The sequence below is a fragment of the Anthonomus grandis genome, chromosome 19 (genome assembly GCF_022605725.1).
Source record: "Anthonomus grandis grandis chromosome 19, icAntGran1.3, whole genome shotgun sequence".
NCBI classification, from domain to species: Eukaryota; Metazoa; Arthropoda; class Insecta; order Coleoptera; family Curculionidae; genus Anthonomus; species Anthonomus grandis.
The window spans coordinates 929,825-946,595 of record NC_065564.1 but is presented as its reverse complement, the minus strand read 5'-3'; the positions used below and the strand labels follow the sequence as shown (position 1 = coordinate 946,595).

Below are 16,771 nucleotides of genomic sequence, written 5' to 3'. Positions count from 1 at the left end.
AACAGTTTTCTCTGGAAAAAAATCCAAAGTTGACCATTTCGGATGAAAATTTGTAAAAATCAACTTTTTTTGTTTAACTTTGAACGGGAATATCTCGAAAAATATCTATCGTACGAATCTTCTAGTGGTACCAAACGATTCAGAAGGTCCGTGGTGCAATTTATCCTCGGCCCTCATTTTTTCATATTACGTCAATAAAACACCCCAATCTACATCACAACCTGTATTTCCCGAAATCGTGTACACTCTCTGGATGAAACAATGTTCTAAACAACTTCGGGATCCTCTCGTGCTCCTCCTTGCACGGCTCCTCGCTAATACTCTCCAGTTTTTCACGGTTCTCTTGGACCCCCTTGGACAATCTGTAATGAAACCCTAGTCATCCGCGCACCACCCCCTCTCTCTCTCTCCTCATGACTTGGACTCACCTGGACTGCATTTCGGCTAATTTCCGCGCGCTGCACAGGGGCGTATCGAACGGTACGACTTGCTTAAACTTCTTGTAATCTACCACGTGGGTTCTACGGGTTTCGTCGTAGTCTACGCACGGTAAAAATCGGTGGCCCCACATGATGTCCTCGTTGCAGTACGAGGTACGGTTCTGGGACGCTTGTCCTGTTATTGTTGAACTGCCTTCGGCCACCGCAACGATTTCAAACCTATGTATGTCTCGTTTGATTATTGTAAAAAAAAAATTATTTTCTTGGAATTGATGATGGGTTTCCGCTTGAGTTTTTTGGAATATTGGAATTTTTCTTTTGGCAATAGATGCTTTGGGTTACAACGAATCGAAAAGTATTCTATGGTTTTTTGCGAAAAATTAATAGTAAAGACGTGAGTCGTGATTTCCGGTGCCGGAAATTTGGGAATTTTTCCAAAATTTAATCAAATTTAAAAAATCTTTTTTGCATCATCTAAAGCTTCGCGAGGACTTTAATAAATGCTTATGAGAAATTTGTCTAAAACTAATAGTTTACCCAGGAAAAAATTTCAAAGTTGGTCATTTTCAATGAAAATTGGTAAAAATCGATTTTTTTGTTTTACTTTGAACGGGAATATCTCAGAAAATATCTATCGTACGATTCTTCCAGTGGTACCAAACGATTCAGAAGGCTCTAAATATTCTAGAAACGTGGGAAAAATAATTTGAGAGTCAACAGTTTTCTCTGGAAAAAAATCCAAAGTTGACCATTTTTGTTAAAAAATTAGTGAAAATCGATTTTTTTCTCAACCTTTGAACAGGCATATCTTGGAAACTATCAGTCGTACGACTCTTCCACTAGTACCAAACGATTCAAAAGGTTCCAAATATTCTAGAAACGTTGGAAAAATAATTTGAGAGTCAACAGTTTTACCTGGAAAAAAATCCAAAGTTGACCATTTTTGACGAAAATTGGTGAAAATTGATTTTTTTTTTAAAGTTTTGAACAGGCATATCTTGGAAATTATCAGTCGTACGATTCTTCCAGTGGTACCAAACGATTCAGAAGGTTCTAAATATTCTAGAAACGTTGGAAAAATAATTTGAGAGTCAACAGTTTTCTCTGGAAAAAAATCCAAAGTTGACCATTTTTGTTAAAAAAATAGTGAAAATCGATTTTTTCTCAACTTTTGAACAGGCATATCTTGGAAATTATCATTCGTACGACTCTCCCAGTGGTACCAAACGATTCAAAAGGTCCTATATATTCTGGAAACGTTGAAAAAATAATTTAGGAGTCAACAGTTTTCTCTGGAAAAAAATTTAAAGTTGACCATTTTTGATAAAAAATTAGTGAAAATCGATTTTTTTCTCAACCTTTGAACAGGCATATCTTGGAAATTATCAGTCGTACGAATCTCCCAGTAGTACCAAACGATTCAGAAGGTCCTAAATATTCTAGAAACGTTGGAAAAATAATTTGAGAGTCAACAGTTTTATCTGGAAAAAAATCCAAAGTTGACCATTTTTGACGAAAATTGGTGAAAATCGATATTTTTCTCAAGTTTTAAACAGGCATATCTTGGTAAATATCAATCGTACGATTCTTCCAGTGGTACCAAACGATTCAGAAGGTCCTAAATATTCTAGAAACGTGAAAAAATTAATTTGAGAGTCAACAGTTTTTTCTGGAAAAAAAATCCAAAATTTGCTATTTTCGTCAAAAATTGAACTGGCATATTTCGGTGTATAACATAATGTATGAGGGACTTCCGCTTTAGTGTTACTTCCAATGGATCCTCCAGATTATAATAAACAGAAAAGTATTCTATATTTTTTTAGAAAAAACCAACAGCAAGGGCGCGAACCTCGATTTCCGGTGCCGGAAATTTCGAAATTTTTTCAAAATTAGGCCGAATTTAAAAATTCTTTTGTGCATACCCTAAAGCGCCAAAAATCCTTTAAGAAACCCTTATAAGAAATTCACCTAGGAACAACAATAAAGTCACAAACTCTCATTTTAGGTCTTCTAATTCACCTAAAAATCGATCGATAAATACCTGCTGTGTAAAAACTCGAGAGGTCGAAACTTCCACAAAGGACTGTCCTCGTCGATGACGTGCTCAATTTCCAGGGGGAAAATGAGCAACCCGTGAGGCTCCGTGGTCATCTTGATCATCTCGAAATCCTCCTCCAAACTGTTCTGCTCCTTATCCAGATAGTACAAGGATATGTTGGTGCCGCACCAAATCTTCCTGGAAAAATCGTGGATACGAAAGATGAAGCACAACTTACCGTCCCTGAGGCACACCTACAAACAACCTGAGCCATACCGCATATAAAGCCTTGTGACTTATATAACTAAGGAACTTACTACGGCTTTTTTGCTAAATAGCGAGGAGGATTTGGTGAACGGCTTGGAGGTTTTCACGTAGACCGCGCTCACCAAAGCGCCTTGCACCACAATATTGAACATCGACTGTAGCATCAGTAGAACCCAACCGCCTGTACAGTGCTCTGTAGGGAACCTGTAGCCGTAACCGATGGTTGTCATGGTCTCAATGCTCAGCAGGAGGTAACCTGCAAAGGAAACCTTAAAAGAAAAGACTCTATATAGTCGAAGTGGTCTTTCTTGCCAGTAAAAGATCTGGCATTAACGATACAGGACTGCTCCGCCGGATCCTTGTCTTTATCGAAGTCCCCGCTGACGCCGGCCAAAAACATCCAGAGCCAACTGAACAAGATGAAACAAGCGAAATAGACCAGACACAAGGTGGTCAAGATCCAGCGCCATTGCAGGGTCAATAACGTGTTGCCCAAGTCCTTGATGTAATAGAGATTCTTGTGCGGCAGATGGTTTAAGAAGGTGTTGATGCGGCCCGATTTGCGGACGATACGCGACAAATGAAAGTGAAACAGGACGCTGGTCCTAACCGTTCTGGAAATCGCCCAGTTTAAAAGTTGCGTTTCATGCGTTCCGCCCCCCTTTTACCTCTTTCTTCTCTGTTTCCTCAGGACGAGTAAAGGCTTCAAGGATTTCACCGTATCGGTGGGATTCAGCTCCTCCTCCTCCTCTTCCTCCTCGCTCTCGGAAAACTCATCGAAATCCACCTTCACGTACTGATCGGTTTTCACATCGTATTCGAACATTATTCGCCGCGATACTGGCTGGAGTCCTTTTTAAACTTATCTTGAGCACACACACACTTACTTTATTGCCTCCGCACTTGAGATTAGATATGAAATTATTAGATTTAATTGTTTGTTCGGGCATAATTGCACAGGTGAATCATTGATTTCTTTTTTTCGCTGTGATTGTGCGGTTTGTCCGTGCCGGTGGGTTCAATTATTAAACAGACCGCCGCCAATGGAGTTCGTTCGGCGGAATTCCAAAGTGATTTTCACGATAAAAACAAGAAAATGCTTTCAGGTCGCGCCGAAATTATATTAAATCGACGTGGATATGAAAATTTTTTTTTTCTGATTTATTATTGGGACGGTCCTGATTTATTTTAAAAGGCTTCCCGCGCCTTAAGTGGTTACCACGGCGTTGTCTGAGGATTAATGTGTTTTGTTTGCTCGCGTAATTTTTTAAAAGTTAAATGCGAGATTTCCGTTTGGGTTGTTAAATATTTGATGTTTTTGTTATGCCAACGGGTGCTCTGTATCAATACGAATCGAAAAGTATTCTACGCTTTTTTTCGAGAAACCTACGGTAAGGGAGGAATTTTTGGTTTCCGGTGCCGGAAATTTTGGAAAATTTCTAAACTTACGCGGAATTTCAAAATTTTTTTTTGCATCATGTAAAGCTCGATGAGGTCTTTAAGAAATGCTCATATCTAATTTTTCTCAGAGTAATAACAAAGAGGCAGTTTTAGTTTTTGTGAAAATTGTGTGTCAACTTTGAAGGGCTGGATCTCGGAAAATGTCAGTCGTACGACTTTACCAATGGTATCAAACGATTCAGAAGGTCCCAAATATCTTAGAAACATTGAGAAAGTTGTTTGAGGGTCAACAGTTTTGCCTGGAAAAAATTTCAAAGTTGGTAATTTTTGATGGATATTGAATTTTTACTCAAGTTTGAAGGGCTTGTATCTCGGAAAATATTAGTCGTACGATTCTTGTGGTGGTACCAAACAATTTAGGAGGTCCCAAATAATATAAAACCGTTGAAAAAATAATTTAAAAGTCCACAGTTTTTTCTGGAAAAAATTCCAAAGTTGGACATTTTTTATGAGAATTGCTAAAAATCGATTTTTTTTTCTCAGTTTTCAACAAGCATATCTCAAAAAATATAGGTCGTACAAGGTTCCCAGTGATATCAAATGATTCAGCAGGTTCCATATATCCTAAAAAGATGAAAAAAATAGTTTGAGAGTCAATAGCTTTTCCTGGAAAAAAATCCAAAGTTAACCATTTTTGATAAAAATCGATTTTTTTGTCTTAAATTTTAAGGGTCATATCTCTGAAAATATCAGTCGTAGGACTTTCCCAGTGGTACCAAACGATTCAGAAGATCCCAAATATTTCAGAAATGTTGAAAACATTATTTGAGAGTCAACTGTTTTCCCTGGAAAAAATTCCAAAGTTGGCCATTTTCGATAAAAATCAATTTTTTTTCTTATCTTTTAAGAGTCGTATCTCTGAAAATATCAGTCATAGGACTTTCCCAGTGGTACCAAACAATTCAGAAGATCCCAAATATTCCAGAAATGTTGAAAAAATTATTTGAGCTTCAACTGTTTTCCCTGGAAAAAATTCCAAAGTTGGCCATTTTCAATTAAAAATCAATTTTTTTCTTAACTTTTAAGGATCGTATCTCTGAAAATATCAGTCGTAGGATTTTCCCAGTAGTACCAAACAATTCAGCAGATCCCAAGTATTCCAGAAATGTTGAAAAAATTATTTCAGAGTCAACTGTTTTTCCTGGAAAAAATTCCAAACTTAGCCATTTTCGATAAAAATCAATTTTTTTCTTAACTTTGAAGGGTCGTATCTCAGAAAATATTAGTCATATGACTTTCCCAGTGGTACCAAACGATTCAGAGGATCCCAGATATTTGAGAAATGTTGAAAAAATTATTTGAGAGGCAACTGTTTTTCCTGGAAAAAATTCCAAACTTGGCCATTTTCGATAAAAATCAATTTTTTTCTTAACTTTGAAGGGTCGTATCTTAGAAAATATTAGTCATATGACTTTTCCAGTGGCACCAAACGATTCAGAAGATCCCAAGTATTCCAGAAATGTTGAAAAAATTATTTGAGAGTCAACTGTTTTTCCTGGAAAAAATTCCAAAGTTGGCCATTTTCGATAAAAATCAATTTTTTTTCTTAACTTTGAAGGGTTGTATCTCAGAAAATATCAGTCGTAGGACTTTCCCAGTAATACCAAACGATTCAGAAGATCCCAAGTATTTCAAAAATGTTAAAAAAATTATTTAAGAGTCAACTGTTTTTCCTGGAAAAAATTCCAAACTTGGCCATTTTCGATAAAAATCAATTTTTTTCTTAACTTTGAAGGGTCGTATCTCAGAAAATATTAGTCATATGACTTTCCCAGTAGTACCAAACGATTCAGAGGATCCCAGATATTTGAGAAATGTTGAAAAAATTATTTGAGAGTCAACTGTTTTTCCTGGAAAAAATTCCAAACTTGGCCATTTTCGATAAAAATCAATTTTTTTCTTAACTTTGAAGGGTCGTATCTTAGAAAATATTAGTCATATGACTTTTCCAGTGGCACCAAACCATTCAGAAGATCCCAAGTATTCCAGAACTGTTGAAAAAATTATTTGAGAGTCAACTGTTTTTCCTGGAAAAAATTCCAAAGTTGGCCATTTTCGATAAAAATCAATTTTTTTTCTTAACTTTGAAGGGTCGTATCTCAGAAAATATCAATCGTAGGACTTTCCCAGTGGTACCAAACGATTCAGAAGATCCCAAGTATTCCAGAAATGTTGAAAAAATTATTTGAACTTCAACTGTTTTCCCTGGGAAAAATTCCAATGTTTTGGTAATTTTCAACGAAAATAGAGGAAAATCGACTTTTCTGTCCAACTTTGAACGGCCATATCTCCTAAAATATCAGTCGTACAATTTTCCCAGTAGTACCAAACGACTCAGAAGATCCCAAGTATTCCAAAAATGTTAAAAAAATTATTTAAGAGTCAACTGTTTTTCCTGGAAAAAATTCCAAACTTGGCCATTTTCGATAAAAATCAATTTTTTTCTTAACTTTAAAGGGCCGTATCTCTGAAAATGTCGGTTCTATGACTTTCCCAGTGGTACCAAACGATTCAGAAGATCCCAAATATTCGAGAAATGTTAAAAAAATTATTTGAGAGTCAACTGTTTTTCCTGAAAAAAATTCCAAAGTTGGCCATTTTCAATTAAAAAACAATGTTTTTCTTAACTTTTAAGGGCCGTATCTCTGAAAATATCAGTCGTATGACTTTCCCAGTGGTACCAAACGATTCAGAAGATCCCAATTATTCCAGAAATGTTAAAAAACATATTTGCGAGTCAACTGTTTTTTCTGGAAAAAATTCCAATGTTTTTGCAATTTTCGACAAAAATAGAGGAAAATCGATTTTTCTCTCCAACTTTGAACGGCCATATCTCCTAAAATATCAGTCGTACAATTTTCCCAGTAGTACCAAACGATTTAGAAGATCCCAAATATTCCAGAAATGTTGGAAAAAATATTTGAAAGTCAACTGTTTTTCCTGGAAAAATTTCCAAAGTTAGCCATTTTCAATTAAAAATCACTTTTTTTCTTAACTTTTAAGGGTCATATCTCTAAAAATATCAGTCGTAGGACTTTCCCAGTGGTACCAAACGATTCAGAAGATCCCAAATATTCCAGAAATGTTGAAAAAATTATTTGAGCTTTAACTGTTTTCCCTGGAAAAAATTCCAATGTTTTGGCAATTTTCAACAAAAATAGAGGAAAATCGACTTTTCTGTCCAACTTTGAACGGTCATATCTCCTAAAATATCAGTCGTACAATTTTCCCAGTGGTACCAAACGATTCAGGAGGTCCCAAGTATTCCAGAAATGTTAAAAAAATTATTTGAGCTTCAACTGTTTTCCCTGGAAAAAATTCCAACGTTTTGGCAATTTTCAACGAAAATAGAGGAAAATCGACTTTTCTGTCCAACTTCGAACGGCCATATCTCCTAAAATATCAGTCGTACAATTTTCCCAGTGGTACCAAACGATTCAGAAGATCCCAAATATTCCAGAAATGTTAAAAAAATCATTTGAGAGTCGACGGTTTTTTTAAGAAAAAAATTCCAAAGTGGGCAATTTTCGATTAAAATCCCCCCCCCCTTCCTCCTTTTTTTTCCAATGTATAAGTTAAGGGCTTAGGCGAAGCGAAATTGAAGGAAACCAATTTTTTTTATTAAACCCCGGACATCAAAGCACCCTCCTTCTCCCTCCCCCCCTCCCTCCTCACCGCTCTTAATTAATAATTTTCCCACCTGAAAAACAAAAAATAATTTAAATGCAAATAAGCACGTTTCCCGAAAATTTCCTTTTAATTATACCCGTTTGAAAAAGTTCCGGATTAAATTTACCGGATCGTCGTTTTAGGCTCTCACGTTTTTCCCACTCGACGTCTCCGTATAACGGTAAGCACACACATACGTTGTACGTATTACGTACATATATTCGTGAGAGCGTGCATTAAACCGGAGCAATAAAGAGCCCTCAAAGCCCGATCCTGGTTGATGTTTCCAATTTGGTTTCCTAATAAACCGGTTTCCTAGGAATTAATCTGTCTTTAATCTCGGCCAATTTCCGTCTGGCAGCATCTCTGGTTTAATAATATCGAGCGGGGGTGTAATGCGCCCGTCACCCTATATACAATGTTAAAGGGTTTTAACGATGTGGTGCCTTTCTGATACACCTTAGGCCATAATGGTATAAGCGTTTTTTATAGAGCTTTTCATGCTCTAAATGATGGGCGAAAGAATTTTTGAAATCGGTTGAATTTTCCAGATTTCCGCTACCGGAAATCACCGTTTGCTCCCTTGCTAAGCGGTGTTTTTTGAAAAAGTTGTAGAGCACTTTTCTGTGGGGGGCCAAGGGGAACGTCCAGTGGACAAATTAAAACATCCAATTTTCTTCCCCATGATGACATTTTCAAAATTGCGAACAGATCTGGCATAAGAAGGAGGATCTGATTAGAGCAAACCCCCGGATTATTTTCCCGTAAGGTTCTTATTTATCTTCGTGACCCGGTTTTCGCGGTGACACAAAAGGTGGCGAAATACAAATTTCCCAATGTCGCAGTCTCGTTTTCCCATATGGATTCGTCGTTGAATTGGGTCGTGTGGTAAATTTTAGGGCTCCCCCGGTGTGGGATGGGGTGGGAAAAGAGGGGGCGGCGGGTCTCTCTTTACCTACTTTGCCGCCCCCCTAATGTTGCACCGTGTGTATATATGTAAATTCTTTATTCTATGAAACGTCATAATTTCCTAAAAAGGGTCGTGCGCGCTCTTCGGGGTGACATTTACATATTTTTATGGACAAAGTTGCCGTGTTATAATCCCCTTCGGGGGGCGTGGGATGTTTCCGGAAAATCTTTGCCGGGGTGAGGCACTTTGGGCTTAACAACAATTGAATATTGTGACAGCGGAAACAGTCTTGCGTCCGTTTGATCAAACTTATTAAACATAGATTTTTTGTCAACTTTGAAGGGCTGTATCCTGGAAAATCTCAGTCTTACAACTCTCCTAGTGGTACCAAACGATTCAGAAGGTTCCAAATAGTCTAGAAACGTTGGAAAAATTATTTGAGAGTCAACAGTTTTTCCTGGAAAAAATTCCAAAGTTGACCATTTTTTTAAAAAATTGATTTTTCTTCTCAAGTTTGAAAGGCTGTATCTTGGAAAATTTAAAAGGTACGACTCTGCCAGTGGTACCAAAGAATTCTAGAGGTCTTAAACATTCTGGAAACGTTAGAAAATTAATTTAGGACTTAACGGTTTTCTCTGGAAAAAATTCCAAAGTTGGTCATTTTTGATCAAAGTTACTAAAATTCGATTTTTTCTCAACTTTGAACGGGCTGTATCTTGGAAAACATCCGTCGTACAGCCCTCTCAATGGTACCAGACGATTCAGGAGGGCTCAAATATTCTGAAAACTTTAAAAAAATAATTTCAGAGTTAACGGTTTTTCCTGGAAAAAAATCCAAAGTTTGCCATTTTCCGTGAAAGTCGATTTTTTTGCTCAACTTTTAAGGGCTGTATTTCGGAAAGTATCTGTCGTACGATATACCGAGTAGTACTAAATGATTAAGGAAGTCTCAAGTATTCTAAAAATGTAGAAAACAAAATTTGAGAGTCAACAATTTTTCCTGGAAAAAATTTCAAAGTTGACCATTTTTTGTAAAAATCGATTTTTTTTCTGAAGTTTGAAAGGCTGTATCTTAGAAAATTTAAAAGGTACGACTCTACCAGTGATACCAAAAGATTCAAGAGGTCTCATACATTCCGGAAACGTTGGAAAAGCATTTTAGGACTTAACGGTTTTCTCTGGAAAAAAATCAAAAGTTGGTAATTTTTAATCAAAGTTACTAAAATTTGATTAATTTTCTTAACTTTGAACGGGTTGTATTTCGGAAAATATCCATCGTACAACCCTCCCAATAGTACCAGACGATTTAGGAGGGCCCAAATATTCTGGAAACTTTAGAAAAATAATTTGAGAGTTAACAGTTTTCGCTGGAGAAAATTCCAAAGTTGACCATTTTCGGTGAAAATCGATTCTTTTGCTCAACCTTTAAGAGCTGTATCTCGAAAAATATCAATCGTACGATGTTCCCAGTAGTACTAAACGATTGAGAAAGTCTCAAATATTCTAAAAACATAAAAAAAAAAAATTGAGAGTCAACAATTTTCCCTGGAAAAAATTCCAAAGTTTGCCATTTTCCGTGAAAGTTGATTTTTTTTCTCAAGTTTGAAAGGCTGTATCTTAAAAAATGTATGTGGTACGACTCTGCCAGTAGTACTAAAAGATTCAGGAGATCTCAAACATTCTGGAAACGTTAGAAAAATAATTTAAGATTTAACGGTTTTCTCTGGAAAAAATTCCAAAGTTGGTCAATTTTGATCAAAGTTACTAAAATTTGACGTTTTTCTCAACTTTGAAGAGCTGTATCTCTGGAAATTTCAGTCCAACGATATTTCCAGTAGTACTAAACGATTGAGGAAGTCTCAAATATTCTAAAAACGTAGAAAACAAAATTTTAGAGTCAACAATTTTTCCTGGAAAAAATTCCAAAGTTGACCATTTTTTATAAAAATCGATTTTTTTTCTCATGTTTGAAAGGCTGTATCTTGGAAAATTTAAGTGGTACGACTCTGCCAGTAGTACTAAATAATTTTAGAGGTCTTAAATATTCTAGAAATGTTGGAAAAGTAATTTAGGACTTAACGGTTTTCTCTGGAAAAAATTCCAAAGTTGGTCATTTTTGACCAAAGTAACTAAAATTTGATTGTTTTCTCAACTTTGAACGGGCTGTATCTCGGAAAATATCCGTCGTACGATATTCCCAGTAGTACTAAACGATTGAGAAAGTCTCAAATATTCTAAAAACATCGAAAAAAAAAATTGAGAGTCAACAATTTTCCCTGGAAAAAATTCCAAAGTTTGCCATTTTCCGTTAAAGTCGATTTTTTTTCTCAAGCTTGAAAAGCTGTATCTTAAAAAATGTATGTAGTACGACTCTGCCAGTAGTACTAAAAGATTCAGGAGATCTCAAGCATTCTGGAAACGTTAGAAAAGTAATTTAAGATTTAACGGTTTTCTCTGGAAAAAATTCCAAAGTTGGTCAATTTTGATCAAAGTTACTAAAATTTGACGTTTTTCTCAACTTTGAAGAGCTGTATCTCTGGAAATTTCAGTCCAACGATATTTCCAGTAGTACTAAACGATTGAGGAAGTCTCAAATATTCTAAAAACGTAGAAAACAAAATTTTAGAGTCAACAATTTTTCCTGAAAAAAATTCCAAAATTGACCATTTTTTATAAAAATCGATTTTTTTTCTCATGTTTGAAAGGCTGTATCTTGGAAAATTTAAGTGGTACGACTCTGCCAGTAGTACTAAATAATTTTAGAGGTCTTAAATATTCTAGAAATGTTGGAAAAGTAATTTAGGACTTAACGGTTTTCTCTGGAAAAAATTCCAAAGTTGGTCATTTTTGACCAAAGTAACTAAAATTTGATTTTTTTCTCAACTTTGAACGGGCTGTATCTCGGAAAATATCCGTCGTACGATATTCCCAGTAGTACTAAACGATTGAGAAAGTCTCAAATATTCTAAAAATGTAAAAAACAAAATTTGAGAGTCATCAATTTTTCCTGGAAAAAATTCCAAAGTTGACCATTTTTTAAAAAAATCGATTTTTTTTCTCAAGTTTGAAAGGCTGTATCTTGGAAAATTTAAAAGGTACGACTCTACCAGTGGTATCAAAAGATTCAAGAGGTCTCATACATATTAGAATATTTGGGATCTTCTAAATCGTTTGGTACCACTGGGAGGGTCGTATAATGGATATTTTCCGAGATACAGCTCTTCAAAGTTCGAGAAAAAGTCGATTTTCATGAGTTTTTAACGAACAAAGTTAAAAGACCAATTCCGATGAAAATCGATTTATTCCTCAACATTGAAGGGCTGTATCTCGGAAAATATCAGTCGTACAACCCTCCCAGTAGTACCAAACGATTCAGAAGGTTCCAAATATTCTAGAAACGTTGAAAAAATAATTCGAAAGTCACTATTTGTATTTTTTTTTTTTAAATTCCTTAAAGAGGGTAGTGCGTTCTTCGGGGGTGACATTTACATATTTTCATGAACACGTTATAAATCCCCTTGAAAAGGGATGTTAATAAAATAACAATTGAATGTTGTGGCGGCGGAAACACCACCCTCCCGTCCAGATAAATAAATGTCCTCCCACTCCGGTGCATTTATTTATATTTTATCATTTCACTTTCAGGATGAAGGGGGTTCTTCTTCTTTCGTCTGCAGCGCATTGAATTAAATATGCGCCCCGGCAGCTGTTTCGCGGATATTTGAATAAATATTTTATCCCGACCGGGAATTTGGGGAAGAAGCCTTGACAAATCCGCTCCTTTAACAAAAAACAACGGAATTATTATTCTCACCTCGGCCGTTTCGAATTTACCGCGACATTTCCATTTTTATACGAAAACGGATTTTTGGACGCGACAGATTCGTTTGTTTTATTTATTTCTCAGATGTTTTTGTGCATATTTAGGCTCCCTCGGGCCATCTTTCACTCGTATGTAATGTGCAGTTTGCTCCGGCCCATCTTTCACGTTATTTTATCCCATAAATGTCATTCTTTTAGGCCTAGAGGCCTTATTATGCATCTCACCTAAAAGTGCCTTAAGACTTTCTTGAAGGCAGCCTAAAGCTCTTAATGCTCAAAAAAGAAATTTTCAAGTTCGGTCAAGTTTTTGGAAATTTTTCTAATTTCCGGCACCGGAAATCAGGCTTAACTCGGTCCCTATTGAGTTTTCGCAAAAAATTTAAAAAAATATTCGGTTTGTAATGAAATAATGCATCATTTAAGAGCGACGTCATCAAAATCAAACGAATCGGGTTTTTAAAACTGACACGTCGGCTAATGAGTTTCCGCGTTTTAAATTCGATGGCGCGGTGCCGGAAAATTGCTCCGTTATGTTTATTTTTAATTTTCCTCCACCCACCCCTCCGCCTCGGTTAAACAAATGACTCCCGTTTAACCCGCGTATCGCGTGGCTTATTTAAAAAATCAGTCGCTAATTAGATTGACGCCCGGGGTTGATATGGCAACAAAAAAAAAAAAAAGCCCACTGGAATGGAATTGACAAGTTTCGGGCTCGCACCACTGTCGACTCTTTTATGACCCGAAATTAGCTTTCGGGATCGGGAATATAGAAAAGTCCCCGTTTCCCGTTTGTTGATTAAAATGTAACGAGCGGGAGGAAGGGGGTGCGGGCCGGACGTTGTTTCTATTTGTAGTTCCTCAGGTGCACATACACTCTCAGTAGTTGTTTTTACGCTCAAAGGGCGGCCTTGGTATCATCGGGAAGGGCTCCTGCTCATGAAATATTCAATCAAGGTAGACAAGGAGCATCTTCTGCTGCGAAGTAATTGTATTTTAATTATTCATCTTTCCGGAATAATTTCGAGAAGGGAAGGGAGAGAGACAGAGAGGATTTTTAATGTGATTGCTTTTTTGCGATTAGGGGGGAGACGCGACTTGCTTCTGGCACACACAATCGTAAAATGTATTATTAAACGTTAAGTTGATTTTTTTTTGAAGAGCTGTATCTTGGAAAATGTCAATCGTACGACTCTCCCAGTTATACCAAACGATTCAGGAGGTTCCAAATATTCTGAGAACGTTGGAAAAATAAATTGAGGGTTAAGAGTTTTTCCTGGAAAAAATTCCAAAGTTGGACATTTTTCATTCAAAAATCAATTTTTTTCTTAATTTTGAAAGGCTGTATCTCGAAAAATATTAGTGGTACACCTTTCTGAGTAGTACCAAACGATTCAGAAGGTTTCAAATATTCTAGAAACGTTGGAAAAATAATTTGAGAGTCAACAGTTTTTTCTGAAAAAAATTCCAAAATTGGCCATTTTTCATTCAAAAATCATTTTTTTTCCTAGTTTTGAAAGGCCGTATCTCGGAAAATATTAGTGGTACACCTTTCCTAGTAGTACCAAATGATTAAGAAGGCTCCAAATATTCTAGAAACGTTAGAAAAATTATTTGAGAGTCAACAGTTTTTCTGGAAAAAAATTCCAAAGTTGGACATTTTTCATTCAAAAATCAATTTTTTTCCTAATTTTGAAAGGCCGTATCTCGGAAAATATTAGTGGTACACCTTTCCTAGTAGTACCAAACGATTTAGAAGGCTCCAAATATTCTAGAAACGTTAGAAAAATAATTTGAGAGTCAACAGTTTTTTCTGGAAAAAATTCCAAAATTGGCCATTTTTCATTCAAAAATCAACTTTTTTCCTAATTTTGAAAGGCCGTAGCTCGGAAAATATCAGTGGTACGCCTTTCCTAGTAGTACCAAACGATTCAGAAGGTTCCAAGTATTCTAGAAACGTTGGAAAAATAATTTGAAAGTCAACAGTTTTTCGTGGGAAAAATTCCAAAGTTGGCCATTTTTTATTCAAAAATCAATTTTTTTTCTTAATTTTGAAAGGCTGTACCTCGGAAAATATTAGTGGTACACGTTTCCTAGTAATACCAAACGATTCAGAAGGTTCCAAATATTCTAGAAACATTGGAAAATTAATTTGAGAGGCAACAGTTTTTCCTGGAAAAAAATCCAAAATTGGGCATTTTTCATTCAAAAATATTTTTTTTTCCTAATTTTGAAAGGCCGTATCTCGGAAAATATTAGTGGTACACATTTCCTAGTAGTACCAAACGATTCAGAAGGTTCCAAGTATTCTAGAAAAGTTGGAAAAATAATTTGAGATTCAACAGTTTTTCCTGGAAAAAATTCCAAAGTTGGCCATTTTTCATTCAAAAATCAATTTTTTTCCTAATTTTGAAAGGTCATATCTCAAAAAATATTAGTGGTACCCCTTTCCTAGTAGTACCAAACGATTCAGAAGGTTCCAAATATTCTAGAAACGTTGGAAAAATAATTTGAGATTTAACAGTTTTTCCTGGAAAAAATTCTAAATTTGGCCATTTTTCATTCAAAAATGAATTTTTTTCTTAATTTTAAAAGGCTGTATCTTGGAAATATCAGTGGTACGCCTTTCCCAGTAGTACCAAACGATTCGGAAGGTTCCAAATATTCTAGAAACGTTGAAAAAATAATTTGAGAGTCAACAGTTTTCTCTGAAAAAAATTCCAAAGTTGGCCATTTTTGATCAAAAATAATTTTAAAAAAAATGTTCTCAACCTTGAACGGACTGTATCTCGAAAAATATCCATCATACAACCCTACCAGTGGTACCAAACGATTCAGAACATCCCAAATATTCTAGAAACGTTGAAAAAATAATTTGAGAGTCAACAGCTTTCTCTGGAAAAAATTCCAAAGTTGGCTATTTTTGATCAAAATTTTAAAAAAATGGTTTTTTTTCTGAACCTTGAACGGGCTGTATCTCGAAAAATATCCGTCGTACGACCCTCCCAGTGGTACCAAACGATTCAGAAGATCCCAAATATTCCAGAAACGTCACAAAAATAAATTACACCTTAACAGTTTTTCCTTGAAAGCATTTTTAACGCGATTTTTTTTTTTGCGATTAAGAGAGACGCCACTTGCCTCGCACAAACAATCATAAAATGTAAATTTAACATTAGAATCCTCCTCCTCCTCCTCTTCCTCCCTCACGAGCGGGGGTGGGAGGAGGAAGAGAATATGCAGCGAAAACAATAGCGTTTTGATAAATTGGCCCCGCAACAGAGGAAATCGTATATTTCCAGCACGGGGGGGGTAGGGAGGCACGGGGGAGAATCTTGGCCGCGATCCAGAACGATTAAATTACATTACAATTATAATAGTATTACGGGGTAGGAGGAGGAGAAATGATTTTGATTAGGACCCCGGATTATTCCGGGTTTCGCTGCATAAAAAACCGTACCAAAGCTGTGATGTGATGTGATGAACTTTTAATAATTCCGGGCCTATTGTGCTTCTGACGGAAATTTGGTGTAAGGATTTCTTGAAGGTCTTTTCTCGCTCTAGGTAGGGAGAAAAAGAAATTTTTGATTCGGACGGTTTTTAGGAAATTTTCGAAATTTCCGTTTTACCGGAAATCACGAATTGCGGCGTCCCTGTTGGTTTTTCCAAAAAATTCATAGAACACTTTTCGATTGTTTATTTAAAAAGGCATCGATTGGCACTGGAAAAATGTCAAAAAAATTCCTGGAAAACCTGGAAATTGACGCTTTTAGGGTCTCCGTGCCGATTAAATTACTCCAAGAGGGATACGTCAATCTCGATTTGCCAAAGCCACCGCAATACCGAAGGAAACTTTTACAAAAGTAAACGGGGGAGGATGGGGGATGTTATTGAATAAAAAATATATGGGAGAATCGGTCCGGAGTAGAAAAGTGGTCCGATCCAGTTGTTGTTATTGGGGGCTTACGTGTGCTAAAATCGGAAACAATTCCGTTGCTCCCTCCCCCTCCCTGGATCGATCCCCGTTGCCCCGGAGTGGATTTGTTTTGCTTATCGACGACTCTCGCTCCCCAGCAACAAATCGCTACCGTTGAATAAATATTTATTCTGCGATTTTTTTAGTAGTATAATAAATAAGTTATAGGTATGTACAGGGTGTCCCAAATT

General features: G+C 36.2%; 1 protein-coding gene across 2 annotated transcripts; it reads right to left on the bottom strand.

The window, feature by feature from the left end:
- Nucleotides 1-208: 208 nt before the first annotated feature.
- Nucleotides 209-3,605, bottom strand: LOC126747332 (G protein-activated inward rectifier potassium channel 3-like). 2 transcript variants are annotated; one of them, XM_050455887.1, is made up of 6 exons: nt 3,414-3,605; nt 3,058-3,359; nt 2,799-3,001; nt 2,482-2,732; nt 429-659; nt 209-362 (listed from the first exon to the last, which is right to left on the bottom strand). In XM_050455887.1, exons 1-6 carry the CDS (start codon nt 3,569-3,571, stop codon nt 215-217), a joined length of 1,293 nt encoding a protein of 430 aa, XP_050311844.1. In that variant the 5' UTR covers nt 3,572-3,605; the 3' UTR covers nt 209-214. The 2 variants fall into 2 exon arrangements, with proteins under 2 accessions (XP_050311844.1, XP_050311843.1); XM_050455886.1 differs by having other exon boundaries at nt 2,796-3,001; nt 3,414-3,604.
- Between the last annotated feature and the right edge of the window lie 13,166 nt (nt 3,606-16,771).

What these genes read in the sequence shown, in the direction of transcription:
- LOC126747332 (XM_050455886.1), bottom strand. Translation starts at nt 3,571, where the DNA reads ATGTTCGAATACGATGTGAAAACCGATCAGTACGTGAAGGTGGATTTC. An exon ending in AGGAAACAGAGAAGAAAGAG is followed by an intron (nt 3,360 to 3,413) that starts GTAAAAGGGGGG and finishes GGCGATTTCCAG; the next exon opens with AACGGTTAGGACCAGCGTCC. An exon ending in CTCGAGTTTTTACACAGCAG is followed by an intron (nt 660 to 2,481) that starts GTATTTATCGAT and finishes AGACATACATAG; the next exon opens with GTTTGAAATCGTTGCGGTGG.